Below are 20,738 nucleotides of genomic sequence, written 5' to 3'. Positions count from 1 at the left end.
AGGATTGTAGCTACTCATGTTTTACAGTAGAGGGCAGTGTTGTTTCATAGATATTCCATATAACACTTGCTCCAAATTAAGGCACAATCAATCTCTTTCCTCTGTTTGAATGTTGAATATACTCCAGCTGTGTTGGATAAAAAATAACAAAAATTGATGTCTAACTTTAATTAATCAAACAAAACTTAAAAAGACGTGACTCAGTTTTTAATATCTTTAAATTCACTATTTATTTATTTTTTTTTTTTACATTTGATCACAAGAAAAAATAAATCAAAACCTGCCAGGTCTCATAATTTTACTCATTCACTCTCCACTATTACACATTCACACAAAACCAACACACTTGTTTGTGCTATTTTCTGTCTTGAGTCATCTCTTTTATAACTTAAAAATAATTTATATTAAAAAAACATTAATTTTTTATGGGCACTTGAGAGAGATGAAACCCAAACAAAGGGGCCAGCTGATGCATCCGTGGTTTTTTACTGAAGTAAACTGAAGATTGACAGCTCAAAGTTTATTCTCCCAGAGGAAGGAGTCATTCCGCAGCACTTTTGCTAGTTTCTCATTGAATGGCGTGTAGAAGTCCCGCAGTATTTCTTTAGTGATGGACAGCATAGGTCCCAGGTTTTTGTCAGCTGGCCTCCTGGTATTTGACGCTGGACTTCTTGTAATTTCTGACTCAATTTCTTTTGTAAGTGGCCCTGTAAAACACACAAACACATCTTTTAAATCAAGCCTTTCTTGGCCACTTCACTGCAGCACTGAATAAAATGCTCTGAAATGACTCTGAAACAGAAGATTCTGTGGCAGGTAATCACACCTCATGTTGTTTGACAGCTCTATAAAGAACTAAGTCTAACTTTTTGGGGCAATTGTACTATGGTGTAGAACGGTGGCTTCTACACCATCATGGGCCATGGGGTCCTCCAGAAGGTGCATGATTTCAGCTTTCTATTGCTTTTCTTCTGTTAATAATCACAGCCACTGCAAATGTCCTGATCAGAGTCCCCAGAGGAGATGAGGTCACATTTTCTGCTGTGCTGCTGCTCACTCACCCAGGTTAAGGAAATCAAAGACTTTGTGCATTGTATATTTCCTGTTAGAGGCATGATCCTCCAACCTTAGGACCAGAATCTGTTCCCTGCTGAAGACAGTCAGCCAGTCCATTAAGTACACGATATACAAGCCAACTTGCAATCGGACCTGGGGGCATAACACAAAAGAATCAACATGAGATAACCAGCATGCAATGCCTTCTGACATGGGTAATGCTACACCATGTGGCCATGTTATTATGTAGAGGAGTTAAGGAGTTATCTCTAGAAGAAATCTGCATCGACAAGTAGCCTAATCTTTGTGACAGTTCAATCAAAACAAATGCCAGTTTGTCAGCAGACCATTCAAAATGTATGCTCACACTCCAGGCCTGCAACCTTTTCTTTGTTAAATCAGATTGGCACAGGTTTGGTCAGTTGTGTTCTCTGGCTGGTGTTAATTTGTTTTTCTTCCTGGACTTTAATCTGATTGCTAAAATCAATTTATCAAGGAGAAACAGGCTGAGAAACTGTTGTAGAGACAGCTGTAATGCTTTTCACATGAGTTATTAACTCTGATACAGTAGATGAACAATGTCAATGCTACAGCGTAAGCATGCTCCCAAAGGCCTGTAAAGCTTTTCAGCAGCAGTTGGAGAGGAGGACTTTTAAATATAAGGCAGCCAAAACAGGCCAGACCAGTCCACTCTATGCCCCCCCAACAAGTATGTCTCAGGGTACTGTGGGAAAAGCTGGCCAAGGGCCTAACACTGGGGCCCTGCACTGACTGACACTAAGACTTGTTCTGTGAGTAAGTAAGAAGGAAATACTGGTAAACTATAGTTCGCAGAGAGCTTGAGGTGGTTAACTGCACAGTGGTTGAACGGTGTTGCCAGTCCCTTTCATAATGTCCATCCTGCAAGCTTTTAGCATGTGCTAATGAAGTGTGGATTTCACTCCATCTGTCTTTTTCACTCCTTTTCATCCTTCCCACCAGCTAATGGCCGCTAAATGCGAGAAAAAGAGGGAGGGAAGCGAGGAACACTCACTGGCATTGCATTGTTGACAGTAGTGTTGTAGACACAGGAGCGCATTGTGTACTCCATAAGGCACCCCTCGAATAACTGCAGAGATTCTGACACCTTCTCGTGGAAATCCTCAGCAGATTTATTGGCAATACCAAAGTAAAGGTAGTCAGAGTAGAGCCTGAAAGACAACAGAGAAGCTCATATTTTCAACATTAAATACACACAACAACTCGGTAACACACACTTTGCTGGTGTGACACAATGTACAAAGTAAAGCAGGTGATTATCCATTTACTTGTTTTAAAAATATAAGTTTCCAAACAAACTCAACTCAGGCCATTTTTTTCTGAGATTTCTAATCTCAGCTCTGATTATTATTTTTTTGTGTGTGCATGTTTCATTTCATTTAGGCCTGTATGAAAAATAAATGACACAAGGCCATATAAACACTCTATTGCAATTTAGTTTGACCGTGTCTGTGCCGAGGAAAAATGGCTTGGTTGTAAACAAGTCTTGTGTAATAAAAACAGCACGGTTAATCTAATTGAGCATGCAATTCATTTCCCCTCGAATTGTTTTTGGGAAAGGTTGCACAGGCTGTGATTTGACAGACAAAAGCAATTACAGAGAGCATGCTCAGACATTCTGCAAAGTGAAAAAAAAAAAAACGTTAACAGTGTGAAGTAATCCTAGTTTGAGCGGGACATCTCGCAGGCATTCAGCAGTAAACCCTTCTTGTGTCTGATAAAGGCATCATCATGAAACTTATGTAACAGCCAGCATGAGTAAAAGCCAGAATTTCATTTGTGAGAACACATCTTTTGTTTCCTATAAACAGGGGGAAGTATCTGTCTGTGTCGGCAGTGTAAACAGTTGTGATAAGGGTGTGTGTGAGGATTGTATTTGAATCATTGACATTGACATTTAAAAACAGAGATTCCTCCCACCTTTCCACCGGGTCCCTGAGCATGACAATAAAGTGGGCGTCAGGCTGCAGGGCGTGGATGAAGTCCTGAATGAGGAAGGGGGGCTCTCCCTCTGTGTTGTTGTCATAGAAATATACCCAGGCATTGTTGTCCCACATAGTGGATGCACTGGCTTCTCCTGCAAAATACATGGCCACAGCGGTTCAAATAAAAATATCATGCACATAAAAATTAAGTCATGCAGAGACGAAACAGAGCACACTGTTTGTTTGGTGTGTGTAGTAGATTTGTTTTACATTAGCAGCTTTTCTTAATTTTTAATCGGATCTTGTAAGGGAGTTTACGTTGACAAAATAAATAAATAAAAATAATTTAAAATTAATAATAAAAATTTGTTGTATTTCTTGTTTCAAATTATCAGTTTATCCTTCCCAGAAAAATACCATTATCCCTCCTGTAGTTGCGTGAGTTATAGCCTGTGATCATGTCTTGTTGCTACAGTGTTATAGTGGCAGAGAAGCTTGTAGCAAAAGGGACAAGTTTGCTTGGTAACACATGTTTAATTTTTTAAAAGGGGTCTAATCAATACGTCTTTCACATAAATGCCTTTTTTTGTCCAAACAACTAATTTCCCTTATTCCTTATCTTTCATAATACAAGAAAATGCTGACAATAAAATATATTCCAAAGAGCAAGAAGCAATTACAACTCCAGCTGTGAGGGAAAACTGTGAACTGACAGCAGTCCACACAGTGACAGTGATGATGTTCATAGAGAGTCACAGAACGTCATTTCTCAAACAATTTGGAGGTAGAAACATTATCAGGATGTGCTGAGAAATGATATCCTGGATTCATTAGGCTGTCTGTGCCTTCATTATCCTCTTATCTGTGAAGTGAAGCCATGATGTATTTGGAGGGAACACAACGTGAGCCTTATCTGCATCACTTCCTCCAAGGAACGGATGATACCCAGGATCCATTTTCTGTGATGACAACAGTGAGAGCGAAACAGGATCGCTGCTAATGCTGTTATGGCTAAAATGATACACACTGTGATCAAGTCTATTTAAAGGGTCTGTGTCCATTAAAAGGGCTTATTTTGCTCCACAGGGAGAGGCTATAATGGGACAAACCAATGGAGGAGCCAGACCGGTGTGCCTCTGGTGTTTCACAGTGGCTTGGTCTTGGCTGGCGGTTGAAGAGAATCTAAAGATCCTGGCCGAAGGCCTGCACCTTGCTGGGCTCTCCCAGGGCACCGTGTGAATACTGAGAGGGACTTTGGCACACTCCCCCCTAACAAGGATTATTTATTTAAAGAGAGAAACAAAACAGGGCAGCATGCTAAGCCACGCTCAATGCACTGACTCAGTCCAGTGTGAAAAGACTATTGTTGAAAACTTAAATCAGTTTCTCTTTCAGCTGAGCAGTTTCTTTGAGACAGAAACAGATAGAAGCGGAGGGGCTGGAAACAGGATATGCAGATGGAGGAAGGAGGTTTGTCAGACGTCTCCTCCCCACTGTGGATATTATTGCTGTCCTGACACAAAAACAATGATTCCTTTATACAGCACTTCAGTGAAGTGGCTAAGTGAGGCAGAGGGAAGTCCAGTATTATTAAGCTGTTAGAGCCTGTCTTTGGGGCTAAGTCACACCAGCCCTCTCAAAATGTACCTTCCTTCACTTTCAAGTGAAAGTGGCTGCCAAAGAGCAGCCCTTTGCTTCAGCATCACTCCCTGCTGCTTTAATGGTAGCTTTGTAACATTGGAGACAAGATTACAAGTGAAGTTCCAGGCAAGTGGCAGGTCAACCCAAGCCAAGCACTATTGGCTGCAGCCTGACGAGGGCACGGAGTACTGTCAGGCCATGTTCCACGCAAAGATCACAACGCAGATGCATGACCTGTGTGAATAATACGATTCAGCAGAGGGAGGAGAGCAAGAGCTGTTCTCTGACATGATGGCAAAAAAGGAAGGCAGATTATGCTGAACAGGAAATGTTTGTGCAACTAAAAGTGTCTGGAGATCTGATTAGCAAGATGTCAGTCGATGTTTTACACAGTATCACTGGTATAATTTCCTCTTAGCTAGCAGTCAGTACATCACTCTCACGCTAATCATACCACAATAGATAGGTAGTGTTTTATTGATGTTGGTAAGTAACTTGTTCTCATTGGGTGCCCTTTCTGAGGTTTGTGGAGTTTGGTATTATGCCTTACTTTGCTTGCACAGCACAAACACAGAATATGATATTCAGTTTGCAGTTTACAGTACAGCTTAGGCCTGAAGTTCATTTTAGATACAAAGTCTGGTTGAGCTGTTTTGGGACTTAACAAACCCTTTAACTTTTTGTGGCCATATTTTTAGGGGAAATATACAAATAAAATAAATACAAAATTAATAAATAAAATAAAAGGAATAATTCTAAAATTATAAAATAATACATATTAAAATTCCTGTGCAAACTCACAGGAAATTGGTGAGCGTCTGTGAGAACGATCTTCCCACATTTTTTTTTTCCCTGTTTGCATTAATGCCTTCAGTAAGAAGTTACATATAGTGTAGCACCACTTAGTTCCACAACAACCCTGCATGTAAGCTTAAAGCTTTAGTGCTGGTCAGGTTATGTATTTTGTTCCACTTTTAGGCCTTAACATTAAAAGATGGCTGTTTACAGCTAACATTTTACAAAGTTTTTTTTTTAAAAATGGCACCTGCATGTGATGCATTCTTTTGTTCAATTTATTGCACACTTAATCTAAAACTGTTCATTCACATTACTCATGGTTCTTATTGCAGTGGGAAAATACCTAGACTGAAGTAGGAGTAAAATAAGATCCTAAGACTGTGCTCTCAAAACAAAGCTTGACAACGTTCGCAACGTAAAGCAACTAACTTACAAAATGTGTCTTAGCTCCTGCAATGTGAAGACTTATGCAATGTGTGTTTTAATGCTTTATAGGAACCGGAAAGATGCTTATTGACCCTATTGCTTGACTTCCCTTTAAATGTGGCTTATGCATTTGAATGTGTAATAATTCAGCTACTGAACACATGAGTATTTGTACTAACTCAACTGCACTGTCACTTACCTATGATGATGTTTGGGTGGTTTGGGGATCCACTGGTATTTACCGTGAGGTTGCCCTGGATTTGGTAAGCGGCCTGATCGAACAAATCCAGGTAGTCTTCCACCGGATATCGATCATGGAAGCCCTCACTGAGACGAATGATGCCTGTCAGAAAAAGAGGGTATTTGGGTAACTTTGTTGGCATGGCATCTTAGCAGAGCATGTTTTCGGTGGGAATCTGGATGTGTATTCATCAAGCATGTTTTTATACCTGCCTCCCTTTGTTTTTGTGATCACACTAGAGCATGTCATTGAGGCTTCACTGATGTCCTGAATGTAGAATTCAATTTTAAATAATGATTAAATCCAAATTCAGCAGGGAATACTGCCGCATTCTCAGTTTTCAGCCTTTCTAGTTAAGGGCCAATGTCAAGTTAATATTTTACATGCAGGACTAGCAAATGTGTGTTTTCCATCTGAGCTGCTGTGGTGCACAGTATAATTATAATTTACTAGGCAATTTTAGAGATTTAGGGTAGGATTTAGAAATATCCATGCAGCATGAGGATAATGAGGTAGCTCAGGCGTATGTTACTTTTAGTAATGGTTTGATGGCATCCCAATAAAACACCTTTCTCTCATTAGCAGGAAAGCATGATTAGAAGACTTGAGTAAAGTCTCCAAACACACAGCCTGCATCATTATTCATCCAGAACAGTCACACTTGTATGAGGTGTGATGGCTCTAGTGCTTCAGGGCTTTTTCCTGCTTTGATTTTTGATGTGAATTAGGCATCGAGCATTTTTCAAATAGGCTGGGTTTTTGATGGAAACTATACATGACAGACACATCTCCTTAAGATTCAAGGTGCTCCTTTAAGAAAGTTATGTGGCGTGGATCGCATAAAATCAGCTTTTAAATGCATTGTCTGAGCGCAGCCTCAAGGGGAATGAAATAAATAAATACAAAACAAGCCCATTTAAATCAGAGTGTTCTTAAATTATGTCTTAAGAGAAAGTGCTGATTACCAGTGCATAGCCCAACATACAGGACTATGAGGGAAGGAGAAAAAGAAAGTGACAGAAAAGATCAAAGCATAGGGACAATAACTGAGAAGGACCTATGTCCTTGGGATACGGCTGTGTTCGCTGCTATGCAACATTACAAGCTGCGGTAAACATGCACATAAGGCTGACAAATGAAGGCAAACAACTCCTTCACAGCCCGGTTTCGTGAGGTTCAAATAATTATGAACTCAAACTAAACACATTTAAATATGCATTGCATGCAGACTGATCGATCCACCAATTAGGTTTTGTGAGTCTCAAAGGGATTAGGGGCATCATCAGCAACTGGGTAAACTTCAAAGGGATTGCTTTGGCTGTGACAGTTAGTTAAGCCTCTTTTGATAACTGTGGTGAGAATTTGGATGAATTTTTTAAAATAAAAATGTGGTCAGTAACTGCATGTAGTAAACCTTGGGTGAAAATATATAACTCATTAAGTAATTTTTTACCTCCAGGCAAAACAGAATGTGTGTAGCTGTCATTGCTGAGTGGAAGAATGACTCATATCCACAGAGACAAATCACCATGAAAATTGAGTCTTCAAACTGCACTGACATGATAGTGCAGCAACTGATCTTAAAGGAGAATTATGAGATTATCCGCATGCTATAGAGTGTGTACGCATCTTACTATAAAGCCATTATCTAATCTGCTTTTGATTTTGTAATCAGAGCCGACTGTAAATGGAGCCATGCTGATCTCTGGATGGGGTGTTTTTCTTTTTCACATGCACACTGACTCACTCTACTGATGCCTGTCTCTTCTCCATTATTCATGAGTCTTTAAAGCAGTTATAAAGGAAAACAAAAAATTCATATCGGAGGTGATGATTTGCATTTTCAGAGGACAGAGGAATAATTTTAGAAAATAAAACACTCAAGATGCTTTTTTTGGTGCAACGTTACACCTGCCAGTTAAGTGTTGGATTAGTTTCCTACGGAGAATTTTCAGTTGTTTTCTGGGAAAATGTACTCTCACTCTCAGATCTCACATGGTTTTTAATCCCATCTGTGATGGTGTGGTGGCTCTTAACATCATGGATGCTCATGCAGAAAGAACCACAATGGCAACCACACTTTCAGGCAACAGATGACCAGATGTCTGCTGTGAGGTGGCTCTTACACTTCTTGATGCACAGGGTCTATCACTTGGTTTGAGAAAATGACTTACTTCAGTTACCACCTGTTCAAATTCCTTTAAATTCCAAAACCATATGCCCGAATTTAAGCTGTAGGTTGTGAGAAATCTAGGCTGAAACAAGACGGTGATTAACACATAGCAATTAAGTCTCCACCAGCCAAACATTTCCAATAAATAACACTCTAAAATATTCCTCTAAGAGTTGGTAAAATATGCAACAGCCCCACTGTGAATTTAAATGATTTACCATGAGACTATAAAATCACAACCTGTAAAATAAAGTAACAACTAGTAGCTAATGCAAGCAAACTTCTCAGTGGGGAGAAGGATCATAAGAAAAGAGTGCAACTAACATGTGCTAAACAAGTGCAAGAAACGGTGCACCCACACTTGTGGGTTCAAAGTGTGTGAGGAGGCTTCAACTGCTGTTTTTCACATGTTCTTTTCAAGTGGTTTCCACCACAGAGAGACAAATCTATGTCACAGAAGATGGTAGCGTAAAGTCTACATCCTTCCTGTGTGGAGATCAGCAGTTAATGAACATCATAACCAATCGGGCTCAGCCATCTATGTACAAAGAAAGGGAAGTTGCAGTGGTTACAGGCTAATGATTGTGTAAAGGCGTGCAAGAGTAGGAGTAAAGAGATTAGCATTCAAAATGTTGAATGGCTGAGGCAATAAAGATTGTAAATACACCATTAGAGCTGTAAATTTGGGGCTAACAACTTACAGGTAGAAAATAAACAGTTTAGGTTTATTCTCATGCACAGCACAAGGTGGGCTGTGAATATTCATTTCTGTGTTAATTGCGTTGGAATTGAACTGGGAGATTGAGCTCCATGCATCAGAATACTTATTAAATGTTACATTGAGGGCTTAGGTTTTGCATTTTAAAAAATGAACAATCATAGTTTTGGTATATTTGTTACAGAAAGTCTTGGTTTGACATAGCGTGGCGTCATCATTGAGTACCCTCAGGACTTTCTCCCCAGTTAATTCCTCATCTGTGTAAATTGAAAGAATTTAATTACTGCAATTATCTTAACAATGCAATGACAGTAAAGGTGTAGGGGATATGATTAATTACACTTATGAAACAGACAGGCATGCCACTGAATCCTCTTTAAACTCCTGTCAGTAAGTGCTTTTTGAAGCCCTTGGAGCTTTGGCTTTGACAGAATGATACACTGCATAGAGTCACATTTCACACTGTTAGTCTTCTCAGCCTTTTGTTATTGTGTACAAGCCTGGAGGCCTCTACCAGAGGAAATCATGACATTCTTTACTTACCAAACCTCTTGCGGGTCCACCAGTGCGGCTCTTTAAAAGTGGTGAACTTGACATCAGGGTGAAGCCTCAATCTATCATACAGGTCTGTTGTCCCACACTTTGGTTGTCCAATAATGTAAAAGAAAGGAAGGCACCGCATGCGATAGAGTTTTTTGTTGCTATGAAATAAATGCTCTTGGAACGTGTTCCTCAAATACTGAAAAACAGTTCGGAAGCGCCGCGAGTAGCGTCCGTACAAGTTGGTCCTGTATGGGTCTGAAGTGATATTCCCAGTATATTCCTCATACCAGCAGGGGTTTTTGACACCAGGCAGGAATTTGTGAGGGATGACAGAAAACATCTGTAAGACAAAAAAAGCAAGCTCCTGAGTCACTTCCACAAACGTTTTAGAAGAAGCTTTCTGTGAACTTCTGTGTGAGATGGGACAAAGGGCATTAATTCAAAAGACTGCCAATGTCTCACAGGTGAGACTATTTAAGTCTCTGGGATGTGATGTGACCAAAAGGGAGGTCTGCCAATTTAACTTTCCCTTGCAAAGTGGACATGAGAGACTATGAGGCATCACCATATTCTGAATAGTGGTTTAGGTGACTCATTGTTATTCAAAGAAATGCCATGTCAAGAAGACATGCTGCCCCAGATGTATCTAAGCTAGTGCATTATGACTAGGCATGGGTACGGTTCGGTACACGTGTTTCATTTTGGGCCATTTGTTTTGTTCGGTTCAGGACATGCACAGCAAAAAATGCAGGGAGGCATTTTTTCTCCACTGGCATGGAGATGAAGTGTTGCCAACTTGGCGACTCTCTCGCTAAATCTGGTGACTTTTTCTTTTTTTGTCAAATTAATTAGCGACTAACCTAGTGACTTTCTCTGGTCACTTTTGGAGACTGACGTGAAAGCACGTATTGTTCTGCAGTTACTGTCCTTAACCAGCAGTGGGTGTGACTGCGAGCTCCTCCCCCGTCTCAAAGCACTCTCACAGGGGATCAGTCTCACAGGAGCTTTGCACAGCAGCCTCAGCTGTGTTCCACCACTAATTATAACCACTTGACATATTTTATTTAGTGTCTTCTTGCTATACACTGTAAAAAGGGGGGATTAGGATTGAGTAGTATTTAATAAATAACTATTAGTAACCTATGCATAATATCAATATATCAATATTTGTATGCTTTAATAATGTATTCTACTTAGGTTTTGATAGAGTAAAATTAGCTCTGATACACTGAGTAGAGGTTAATTAGATTTGATCAGAAATGCAAAAGATGCAGAAAATTAATGGATTTTACTCATAGGGAGCTATTTGGTTTCAATCACTTTAACTTCCACCCTGTTTCTGCCCACTGCTTTTTGCGCGGATATCCTCACTCTGCAAGAGCTGCAGTCATCCATCTTTCGACAGGTAAGACCATTTTATTGATGTAGAACAAAACGTTTCTTAGCCAGTTCATGCAGCAGGTGGCTGTTTTGCTGTACAACGTACCTACTTTATTCACCGTGCTGTAAGTTTGAATGTAGCTGTATAGTAATGCATCAGTCAAACGCATGGGTAAGTGCTATAGCTAGCATGGCGTGGCACGAGAGTGTTATTTTGCGACCAAGTAGCCTATTTAAAATAGCGTTAGCATGTTAGCGTAGCTATCAGTGTAACTACGTTACGTGTGTTCAATTGGCATGTCTTCAGTTCATTTAAAGCTAAGTAAGAGTACTTTCAGGTCAAACTTTGACTTGGGACTCAAGAATAACTGATTAGGTTTTGCTGGTTGAAGACCATAGGTCTTAGCTGTCGAGTCTGAAATACACTACGTTTGGTTTGTTTCAGGATGATGACGGAGATGGTGTGTCTCAACATCTTGCTACACAAGCGATGAAAATCTACAGTAAAAAGATTGATGGTCTCAGTGATGTGCTAGAAGGTGTGAGGCTTATGTAGTGCACCTTGCATTTCCCTTTCCCTTTCCAAGGAGTTCAGGTATACTATCAAAGTTTTTCAGAAACTGCTCCCTGACTTGGACTATTCCAGGCTGTCCCCAAAAGTAAACACAATTTATGTAAAAGCAAATTATGTCAAGAAAAATAAAATTTCTAACATTTTTTATGTGTGGTTTTTTGTTACACATAGTATTTGTGTAGATTATACACAAAGAAATTATGGCAACAAAGTGACAATTGGGTAGATTTAAAGTCCTGTAGTGCAAACTAAATCTTAAATTTAAATCAATTTACCTTAGAAATGCAGTATATCTAAATACAAACATGTAGTAAATATTAATTGAATTTGCTGAGATTCTTGTCAAAATTAACTGATTTTTGCCACAAGACTGATTTGTACCAACTACATATACTTGAGTTGTATTAACTCATGATTTCACATGCTATGACTAAATCTAACACATTTTAAGCATTGTTTTTAATTTTTTTGTTTCCATGTAATTGAGCAGTTCAGCATATTTTAATCAATTTTTACACAATTAAAATCTACTCAATTATATTACGTGTCACTTTGTTGCCATTATTTTTTTAAGTAACTATGGCTCACACTCTACAGTGTAAGGTCTGTGCTGCAGCCATCTTTATTTCCTTGTGTTTGCCTGTAGCCCTTAATAGTTGAAGCCACTTAGTCATTGACCAATCAAGAACATTCCAATAAATTACTTTCTGACAATAGAATACAAGACTTGGATTGTAAACCTGACATGCCCTGAAGTGCAGAAATGAGGTTTACTAGTCTTTTCTTTTTTTCATAGTCTATGTTCGCATGCTGCCTATGAGACACAACTACAACTACTACTAAGGACGATTAACGCCGGATCCATCCGCAGATGAGGTATTGATTGTCCTGCAGCCACACTCTCCTATTCATTAGGTTGTTTAATAAGAAATTAATTATGTTGCAAATAACCACAGCACAAGCCATTATCATTAGGATTAACAATTAATTGAGCAAGGCTTTGCGGTCAGCAGACACCAAGGAAGCCACAGGGCCATCGTGTTAGAAGTCTGTGGAATGGCTCAAATTTTTGAGTCCCTTCTGAAAAATATTAGGTAGGGACATGTGCAATTATCTGGTGGGACATAAACTGCTGTTATCTCTTTATAAATTAAAGTTCTGAATTAAATTAGACACTGCAACCAGCAGGGAATTGCACCAGCGTAGCTGTATTAAACCTTGCATAGAGAGCATGTAGGCCCAAATACAAAAAATATATTATTAATTAATTTGATTCACTTTTTCACTAAACATTTAATTACACTCCAATACGCATCTGTGATGTCAGTTCAAAGACAGATAAATATTTGTTATGATTAAAATAAAGCGCTAACCTTATAAACTATAATAAAAAATACTGATGTATTTATTACACATCAGATCTGACACCGGCATTTTTTTTTTATTTGAATGTCAGCTACTTACATGTGGCTCACTTTTAACGAGCGATTTAAGCTCCGGAAGATGTCGACTACTGCGAAACTCCACCCTTGATGTGATGGACTTGACGACCAGTTTGATATGTGCATAGTCCTTGACTGAGGACAGGTTGAATGCAAAAGGCCCCGGGCTGACCAGGCTGCTGAAGTGGTAGGGTGAAGGTGTGAGGAGGAGGCCCTTCTTGTCTCCTGTCAAAATGTATGAAGCCATTATGAGAAACATGACAGCCAGTCCAAAAAGGACACTGTACAAACGAATCTTGCGGAAACAGCTCAGGGTGCTCCAGCGCCTTGGATGTTCCCGCTTCACCTCCAGGATGGCAAACAGGTTCATGGGCGTGTCATCCACCTGCAGGAGTAATGGCCTCTTGCGGTAATCATCCACGGTGGAGCCCAGCAGGCTGTATTTGTAGTCCATCTGCGTCATGGCATCCACAGCCTGTACCTCAGACACAGGGAGGTGTTACGGGGCAGCACCCATCTAGGCAGGATATTTTGGGTTGTGGGACCAGCCAGTAGTTGATATCCATGATGGGTTGGGAAAAACAGCCCACCTTATCCACTGACATATGAGTGCTGAAAGACAAAAGAAGGTTAACTGTGAGATGATCAACTAAAATCTGTTCTGAACACTGCAGATAACATACTGATGTAGTAAATCACCCCACAATATTTCACATTTTCTCAGGCAACAAAAATGAAGAAAAAATGTCAAGCAGGATTAAACTAAATCACTGACTTCCTTTTACACTTCCTGTTTTAATCAGACAGCACAGCAACACCCTCCCCAGCCTCGCAGTCCTCCTAGTGCATCAGAGCCTCAATATGGAGCGAGCAATATGTACAAGGGATGCATTCAGCTTAGAAACTATGAGGCTGCATGTCAGACTCTCCTGGGGAGGGACACGAATATAAGCAATACCCGGGCCTAGACCGGAGGAGGGATTATACTATCAAAAAATAGTATTTCTCACTGTGAAGTCACATGGATCAACAGTCACCCACAGATAAAGAGGAGGGCCAGTGTCTAAAGGGTGAAAGAACTGGGGATCTTTAATGATAATGCTTCCGCAGTAGCAGTGTCTGGTTTTATCCTTGAGGCTTTTTCTGTGTCTGAAGCTGAGCCAACATGATTGGATGTGAATACAATACAGCACAATGATAAAAAGCCACCTCAGCCGAGGGTCGAGGACACTTTTTAAAAGGATGAGCAGGATTTTGTGGAATATGTCTGAAGCCTCTGGTAATGTTTCACACCCTCACACAGTGAGGATACAGGAATGAGGCTGACATATGATGTACCTGCAACCTGCACCTGCTTGCATATATCATAAGATAAGGCCAGTATGGAAGTGAGTCATCGCTCCTCCTCACAGCTGCTGATAGTGTCTGCTTCCCCCTCACCACCACCTATCGTCCACACCTTTTTGCACAACTCTGTATTTGTGGAGCTTGCAGCAGAGCTGATAAGAAGATGGCTGGGGAGTGCCTGCTTTCCTGCTCAAGCAATGTCATTTACCCCCCCAGTCAGATGATGGTCAAAACTACATTACTTCAAGTAAACACAACACTGCAATCAAAGGTAGGATGCAATTTTCTGGATCCTGCTTAACAAGCCCCCTGTTTGCTATTGATGAGCATATGCACTCATCTGTGATTGTCATGCCTTTAGCGCTTATTGACTGTCCTTCATCAATGCTGGTGTCATTAGGAATGTTTGTGCTCAAGGCTATTAGAGATGGAGGGAAGGAGGAAGAGGGCATGAGGGTTAAATATGGAGAGACACATGTAGATAAAATCAGAGACGATGATGGAGGGAAAGACAGAAAAAATGGACAGTGTCATTGATGAGGGAATGTCACACTCAAGGAAAGTTGCATCTAAATCAGTGAGCTAACTGTAGCAGTGGGGGTGACTGGTAGCTTGACAGATCTGCTCTATTCATAAAGCAAATACATTGCTCCTGTCCATCAAACATGATGAAATAGTTTAACTTGAACAGAAATATTTCTGGAGGGCAGTGGACAAAAAGGACACAGGGTTGCATCATCCACCTTTTTATGCTGACATACCTTGAAATCCATAATGGTGAGAATGTACATTTGAACATGTTTCTTCAGTGTAAAAAGAATCGACCCTCACATCTTTCTGCACCTCCAACATGCTTTAGTGGCTCTGACACTGCCTGTCAGAAGGTCAATGTGTGTTCATGCCTAAATGACAGATCATGTGTATCATCTGGAAGATAGGACAGAGGTGATAGTTTCTGCCACAACACTGGGGATTGTGTCCAGTGCTGGATCCCTTCTTTGTCACTTTGCTTTCATTTTTCATGCTGATTTGATGACTATGGTTTTGATTAAAATAGACCATTTCACAACATTAACTACAAGTTAAAAGGCAAACTTGTGTCATCTGCCACCAGTTCCTCACCTATGTTCTTAGCTACCAGCCCTGAGCAGTAGATATTTATATGTAGGTATTTTCTTTACCAGAAGTGGGCACATTGTTACATAATTGGTGCCTGTGGTAACTGTAAAAAGTGGCCAGTACTTGTCTAATGAGGATGTGCTGAGGAGGATACCTTCAGTATTAGTATATTTTAGTTGCCAGGCTGTAAAAAAATCACTTTGGCTTATGCCTGTTTGCCGTGTCTTCTTGTCTTAAATATTAGCAGTAGCTTTATTTTGTCTTTTATGTGATTTGTTTGTTTTTTCACATTGACTTTATTGCTGTTAAACATTTGCATAATTGTCAACTTATTAAGCAGCAGTTCCAGTAGGATGTTGCTGTGAAAGAACAATTAATAAATGATGACAGTTTGACTTATACTGCTACTGCTGCTTATGCAAATGCGACATCAATATTTACTGTTTAAAAATCCAATAAAAATCTACTAAATGGAGACACCATTATGCTGCCATACACAGTAATGATGATGTGTCTGAATAAGCTGACGCTGGCCAACGTTCAGCTTGGGCAATTCACTGGTCTTGCTCTATCAATCTATCAATGACTTAAAATCATTCATAGTAAAAGACTGGCTAGCCTATTATATAGTGAATGAGTCATTGAGGGTCATGTGTCTCTGGCTTTCTAATTAGCCATCAAGATTAATTAAAGAGGTCATTAAAACACATGCAAGTTAAAATGCAAGAGGAGATAGAGAATACAACAGCCAGGAGGATTTCTTTACAAATTAGAACCATTACCTACTTATTACTTACTTTTTATTATTAATATTTACCCGTAATACTTAGGGGTCAACTATACAGTCTTTATTAAATATGCTTTATTAGAATATGGCACATGGAAAAAAGAATCACTAAGTCTCCATTGATTGTAAAGATCAAATTCATTAACTGCATAGATAACTCAAATTCATAATGACTGTAATTAACATCAAACACACAGGCATTAGTGGTGATGGCCTGCATGCTGTGCTGATGGCTCCCTTCACATGTGGTAGGAACGGAATTGGCTGCAGCCTTAATAACTCATTAGAGAGACCTCTCCATACTGTCTACCCTGTCATTCAGGGACAGATCAGTGAGACAGGCGATCAGGCAGATTTGTTTAAAATCTGCTGTCTACTGCGCTCCAAGCTGCCCATCCCCTCTTTGGAAAAAACAACCAATCTCACACACTAGCAGTTAATTGCAATTCTGTATTGCGCCATTTCTTCTTTGCTAAACAATTCTTTTCTTTGTGTTTATTGCCACCAATACAAGATGTTTGTTTGTGTGAAAGGCTGCCGTGTAGATGGAAAGAATATCTTTTTGTACTTAATGAAAGCACCAAAAGTCTTTTGTTGTTAACCACTATTAAGCCATCTGCTGTTGCAAATCAAATTTGAAACTGGCTTTATTTGGCATTGGTTGTGTTGTGAAAAATGGTAGTGACACAAAAAGTTAGACTAAACTTGCTGTTCTGTTTTCTCTTTACTGTCTGTGTTGTCCACCATAAAAAACAGTACAATAGGACTGAGGGAAAACACACCACAAGCCTTTAATAATTAATTCCTCAAAACTACAGCAGTGAATTATAATTATACCTGGCTGGAGAAGCAGCCTGTGCAGAGGAGAGCACACTGTCCTACTTCCTTAACTCTCTGGTGTTTCAGATGGATAAAATTAATTGCATAGCCTGATGATGGGCCCCAAAAAATGCCCTTTTTGTTTTATATCAACACGAAGCTCTCAGACTTCAGAGAACCCGCTGCTCCTTATCACAGAACGCTGTTAAAATATCTCTTCACAGACCTCCCTGCCTTGCTGTCTCATCCTCTACTGCCAGAGAAGATTAAAAGGTCTTGTACTATTGGGCAATAACCTATTTTCAGAGGAAGTCAAAAGTTTCCTTGCTTGTTTTCTCTTTGAAATGTGGTGCAGGAAATTCCCTTCTCTGAGACAATTTGCTGGTATATATGTGTCTGTCCTCAGAGGAACACGTCAGGCTGTTTTTTTTTTATTATTTTGCAGTGTTGTTTACATTGCTTACATGCAGCAGGCAGATTCATTCATCATTGACCTTATTTTGTGAAGTAATTTACCTGCACCTAATCTGCTTGTAGAGATTGTGTTAATAAGTTAAGTCATTGGTAATGACACATTTTGAACACTCCTATTGGATGCGCTACAATATTTATTTTAAACTGTGAGAGCAAAAAACTATATTGGATGGATATATAGTGGATTATGGATAAACATAAAACACCTACAGCTGCAGCCAGAGCTCAGTGTTTTTTCTTTGTTGAAGGTGTAGATGAATGTAAAAAGTAAGACTGACATGATGGACTAAAAACCTTGCAATAGAGAGACACCAGAGACCTTCAGAATAGAACAGCACATCGTGTCCACAGAGTCCTTGTGGGCAGCTGCCCAAGAGAGCTCTCGACCTACTCTCTGAGACTGATTTCAGCCATCCACAGTCACACTGAAGAAACAGTTTGTCATTCAGAGATGGTCTTGTCCGCAAACCATTATCAAGCCGTTTACCCTTTAGGACCACTTACAAATCCTCCAGAGCAAATAAGGAAAAAATGGACAGAAGCGACAGCTATTGAGTCAGACAGTAAGCAGAATGTCTGCAGACTCGGGCAGTTTCCCGTTACAGCTTTCTCTACAAAAATGGCTGATGAGCTGACTGTAAAGCCAATACATACAGAATGCATTTACTGTATGCCCCCTCCCCCCTTTTCCTGGTCATCCTCACTGCTGCAACCTCTCAAATGCTTTCAAGAGACAGGAAGTGGATTTTGGTTCAACTCCACTAAAAACACAGGAAGGGCTGTCAGGGCAACAAGCTGTCAGAAAGAGGAACAAAGGGGGTGTCCTTGCTGTGTCAGCTAGGGAAGAAAAAATGTTTTTCTACCAGACCACTCACAATAATTACAGTTCAGCATGAGGCCTTTGCAAGGGTGGCACAGCCATGAAATTAAGTCTGACATGTGACACTGCAACAATGTTTTGATTGGTAGAATGGTAGAATAGCAGCTGATGAGACTGGCACTCAGGTCTCATCCAGTATCAACACCTGATTCAGATTTAGATCCATTATTATTATTTAAGTGTTTTTGCATTTATGTTTCTTTGATGAATACTATCTAACTGTTATGCTGTCTTTTGTCACTTTCAGTCATTATTGGGTTTGATTAGAGCAACAAAACTACTTGGCCAGAGTTAGGAAAAGCTGCCAGTTTAGGTCTTGGTTACCACAGTAAGCCCATTTGCAATGATTTGCTGCCTGAAAACGAACAGGTCTGATAGTCCTAAGTAGACCTATCTCGACCTGCCGTTGTATCATTGTTGTGAGTTTCTGCCTGCACAGATATACAATCAAGAGGAGCTTTGTTCTGACAAATAATGCATGACAAATGTCATCAGTGCAAACATTTGTGTGTACATTTATGTTGCATTATGTATGTATTTTGAGTGTAGCAGTGGCAGTAGGACTTGGTGAGAAATCACAAATTCTTTGCTGATTGTGCCCCAGAGCCACACACACAAAAACAGCTGGTGTGTTTATTGTGTAATGTTATTTTTAAACGTATTGATTTTTTTAAAAACTCATTTTAATCGTAAAAAATAGATGCCCATAATGTGGTGATAAACTTGAAAAAATGAGCTTTAACTATGGTACATTTATTTAAATAAATTAAATCAATTGGAAAAAAACATCATCGAGTGTAAATGAAGCGAGAACTAAGCCAAGCAACTGAAGCATGAAATTAATCCTTACAATAGCACAAAAAACATCTGGAAATGGGATTGCTGTGGGCTACATGTCTATAAAGCACCACTCATTATAAAGCAAGCAGACACCCTCTGACCTGTCAAATATGTCACTTCATTCTCCAGCCTCCCAGGGTCTGTAACCCAGTTCAATCATGCAAGTCACAAGCGTGTAATGCAAGCAACAAAGATCGTAGCTTCACTCGTGCTGTTACCCAGGGAGAAGTCATCCATCACACTCATTCAGATCACCCACACTGTTGACCAAAAGATCAGAATCTAATCTCTAGGAAGTCAGACAAGAGTCTAGAGGAACACCCCCCTCAAAGGATCTGACCATGACCCGACCAATGAGCCACTGGGCCAAATTATCAACACTGCCCTGAGACACGGTGACTGCAGAGGCTGCTGAGAAACATGGCCTCTGCCCTGCATTCATGACTGCTGCTCTGCTGGGATCTCACACTGGAGTCCCAGTTCAGCACTTTCAACCATCTTATCTTTTATTCATTATTTTAATTTCACTGGCAGCTCCCACAGCTAGGATGCCTTCTGAGGTGTGCAAGTGCTTATGATGGTGTCATTAAAAAGTGCAGAAAAACAATGGCTGTCATTTAAATTATTGATTGTGGTAACGGAAATGTGGGTGAGGAGCATTCAGCATTGCCTGTCTCTACAGGGAACACGATGAGAGTAAATTTGGGATGATGACGATGAAGTGTCTTCTCTTAAAAGAGAGTCTACATGTTATCAAATAATGAGAAAAGGAAAAACATTTTATTTGAATGTCTGCATTTGTAAAACCATAAACAATCAAGGCTTTCTCGTGTGACAGAAATTTCAAGTTTGATGGGCATATGCAAAACAGTGCTGCTCTTGCACAGCCTCCATAGCAAAGCAGCCCCCAATAAATAATTCATCAGGATGAATTTAGTTGTGAGTGTAACTTATTATCCAACTTTAGAAATATTAGGCTTGTGTTAATATATTTTTTGAAACATCTTTGTGTATTTTTTGTTAAACCACTCTAACCACGATTTCTCTCACTTTCTCTGCTATCGTTTCTCGTTTTGGTTGGATGTTCCGATAATTTGCTGACAGGTTTTTGATACACATGTCGAAATAATAGGCTTCGTTGGGACCATAGAAAAGTTATTTTAAGTTGCCATGAAGCTGCTCAGACTGCCACTTGCTGATGTGAGAATGTTGTGCCATTTACCTTATCTAACCTCTTTCTTCAGACGACCACCTTTTTAATTTGTTCAATACTCCACCAACACCTGTTCCCGCTTGCCTACTCACTCTTTATGAGTCCTGACAGGCAAGCTTGCTGCATGTGGACCAAAGTTCAATCTACTGTTAATCTTCCTCTTTTTTTGACAAGATGCAGACAGACCAGGGGAAAAGCAGTTGGTAATTAATCCAATGGGAATGTTTACCATTTCCAGTGGAATGCCTCTGAACCCACAGAGCAGCATAAATGACTCAAATTGGCTCACAGAAAATTTGGGGG

General features: G+C 39.9%; 1 protein-coding gene across 1 annotated transcript in view; it reads right to left on the bottom strand.

Moving 5' to 3' along the window:
• Positions 1-264: 264 nt before the first annotated feature.
• chst15 (carbohydrate sulfotransferase 15) overlaps positions 265-20,738 on the bottom strand; it is a 29,408-nt gene continuing 8,934 nt past the window's right edge. Inside the window, exons 2-8 of the mRNA XM_028432232.1 lie at positions 12,979-13,568; positions 9,561-9,900; positions 6,085-6,228; positions 3,016-3,172; positions 2,090-2,246; positions 1,062-1,209; positions 265-707 (exon numbers count right to left, since the gene is read on the bottom strand). Of these exons, the coding sequence (XP_028288033.1) occupies positions 514-707; positions 1,062-1,209; positions 2,090-2,246; positions 3,016-3,172; positions 6,085-6,228; positions 9,561-9,900; positions 12,979-13,419 (1,581 nt within the window). The 5' untranslated portion in view covers positions 13,420-13,568 and the 3' untranslated portion in view covers positions 265-513. The remainder of the gene's footprint in view (positions 708-1,061; positions 1,210-2,089; positions 2,247-3,015; positions 3,173-6,084; positions 6,229-9,560; positions 9,901-12,978; positions 13,569-20,738) is intronic.

The sequence above is a fragment of the Parambassis ranga genome, chromosome 19 (genome assembly GCF_900634625.1).
Source record: "Parambassis ranga chromosome 19, fParRan2.1, whole genome shotgun sequence".
In the NCBI taxonomy this organism is placed as follows: Eukaryota; Metazoa; Chordata; class Actinopteri; family Ambassidae; genus Parambassis; species Parambassis ranga.
This window is presented reverse-complemented; position numbering and strand designations above follow the sequence as displayed.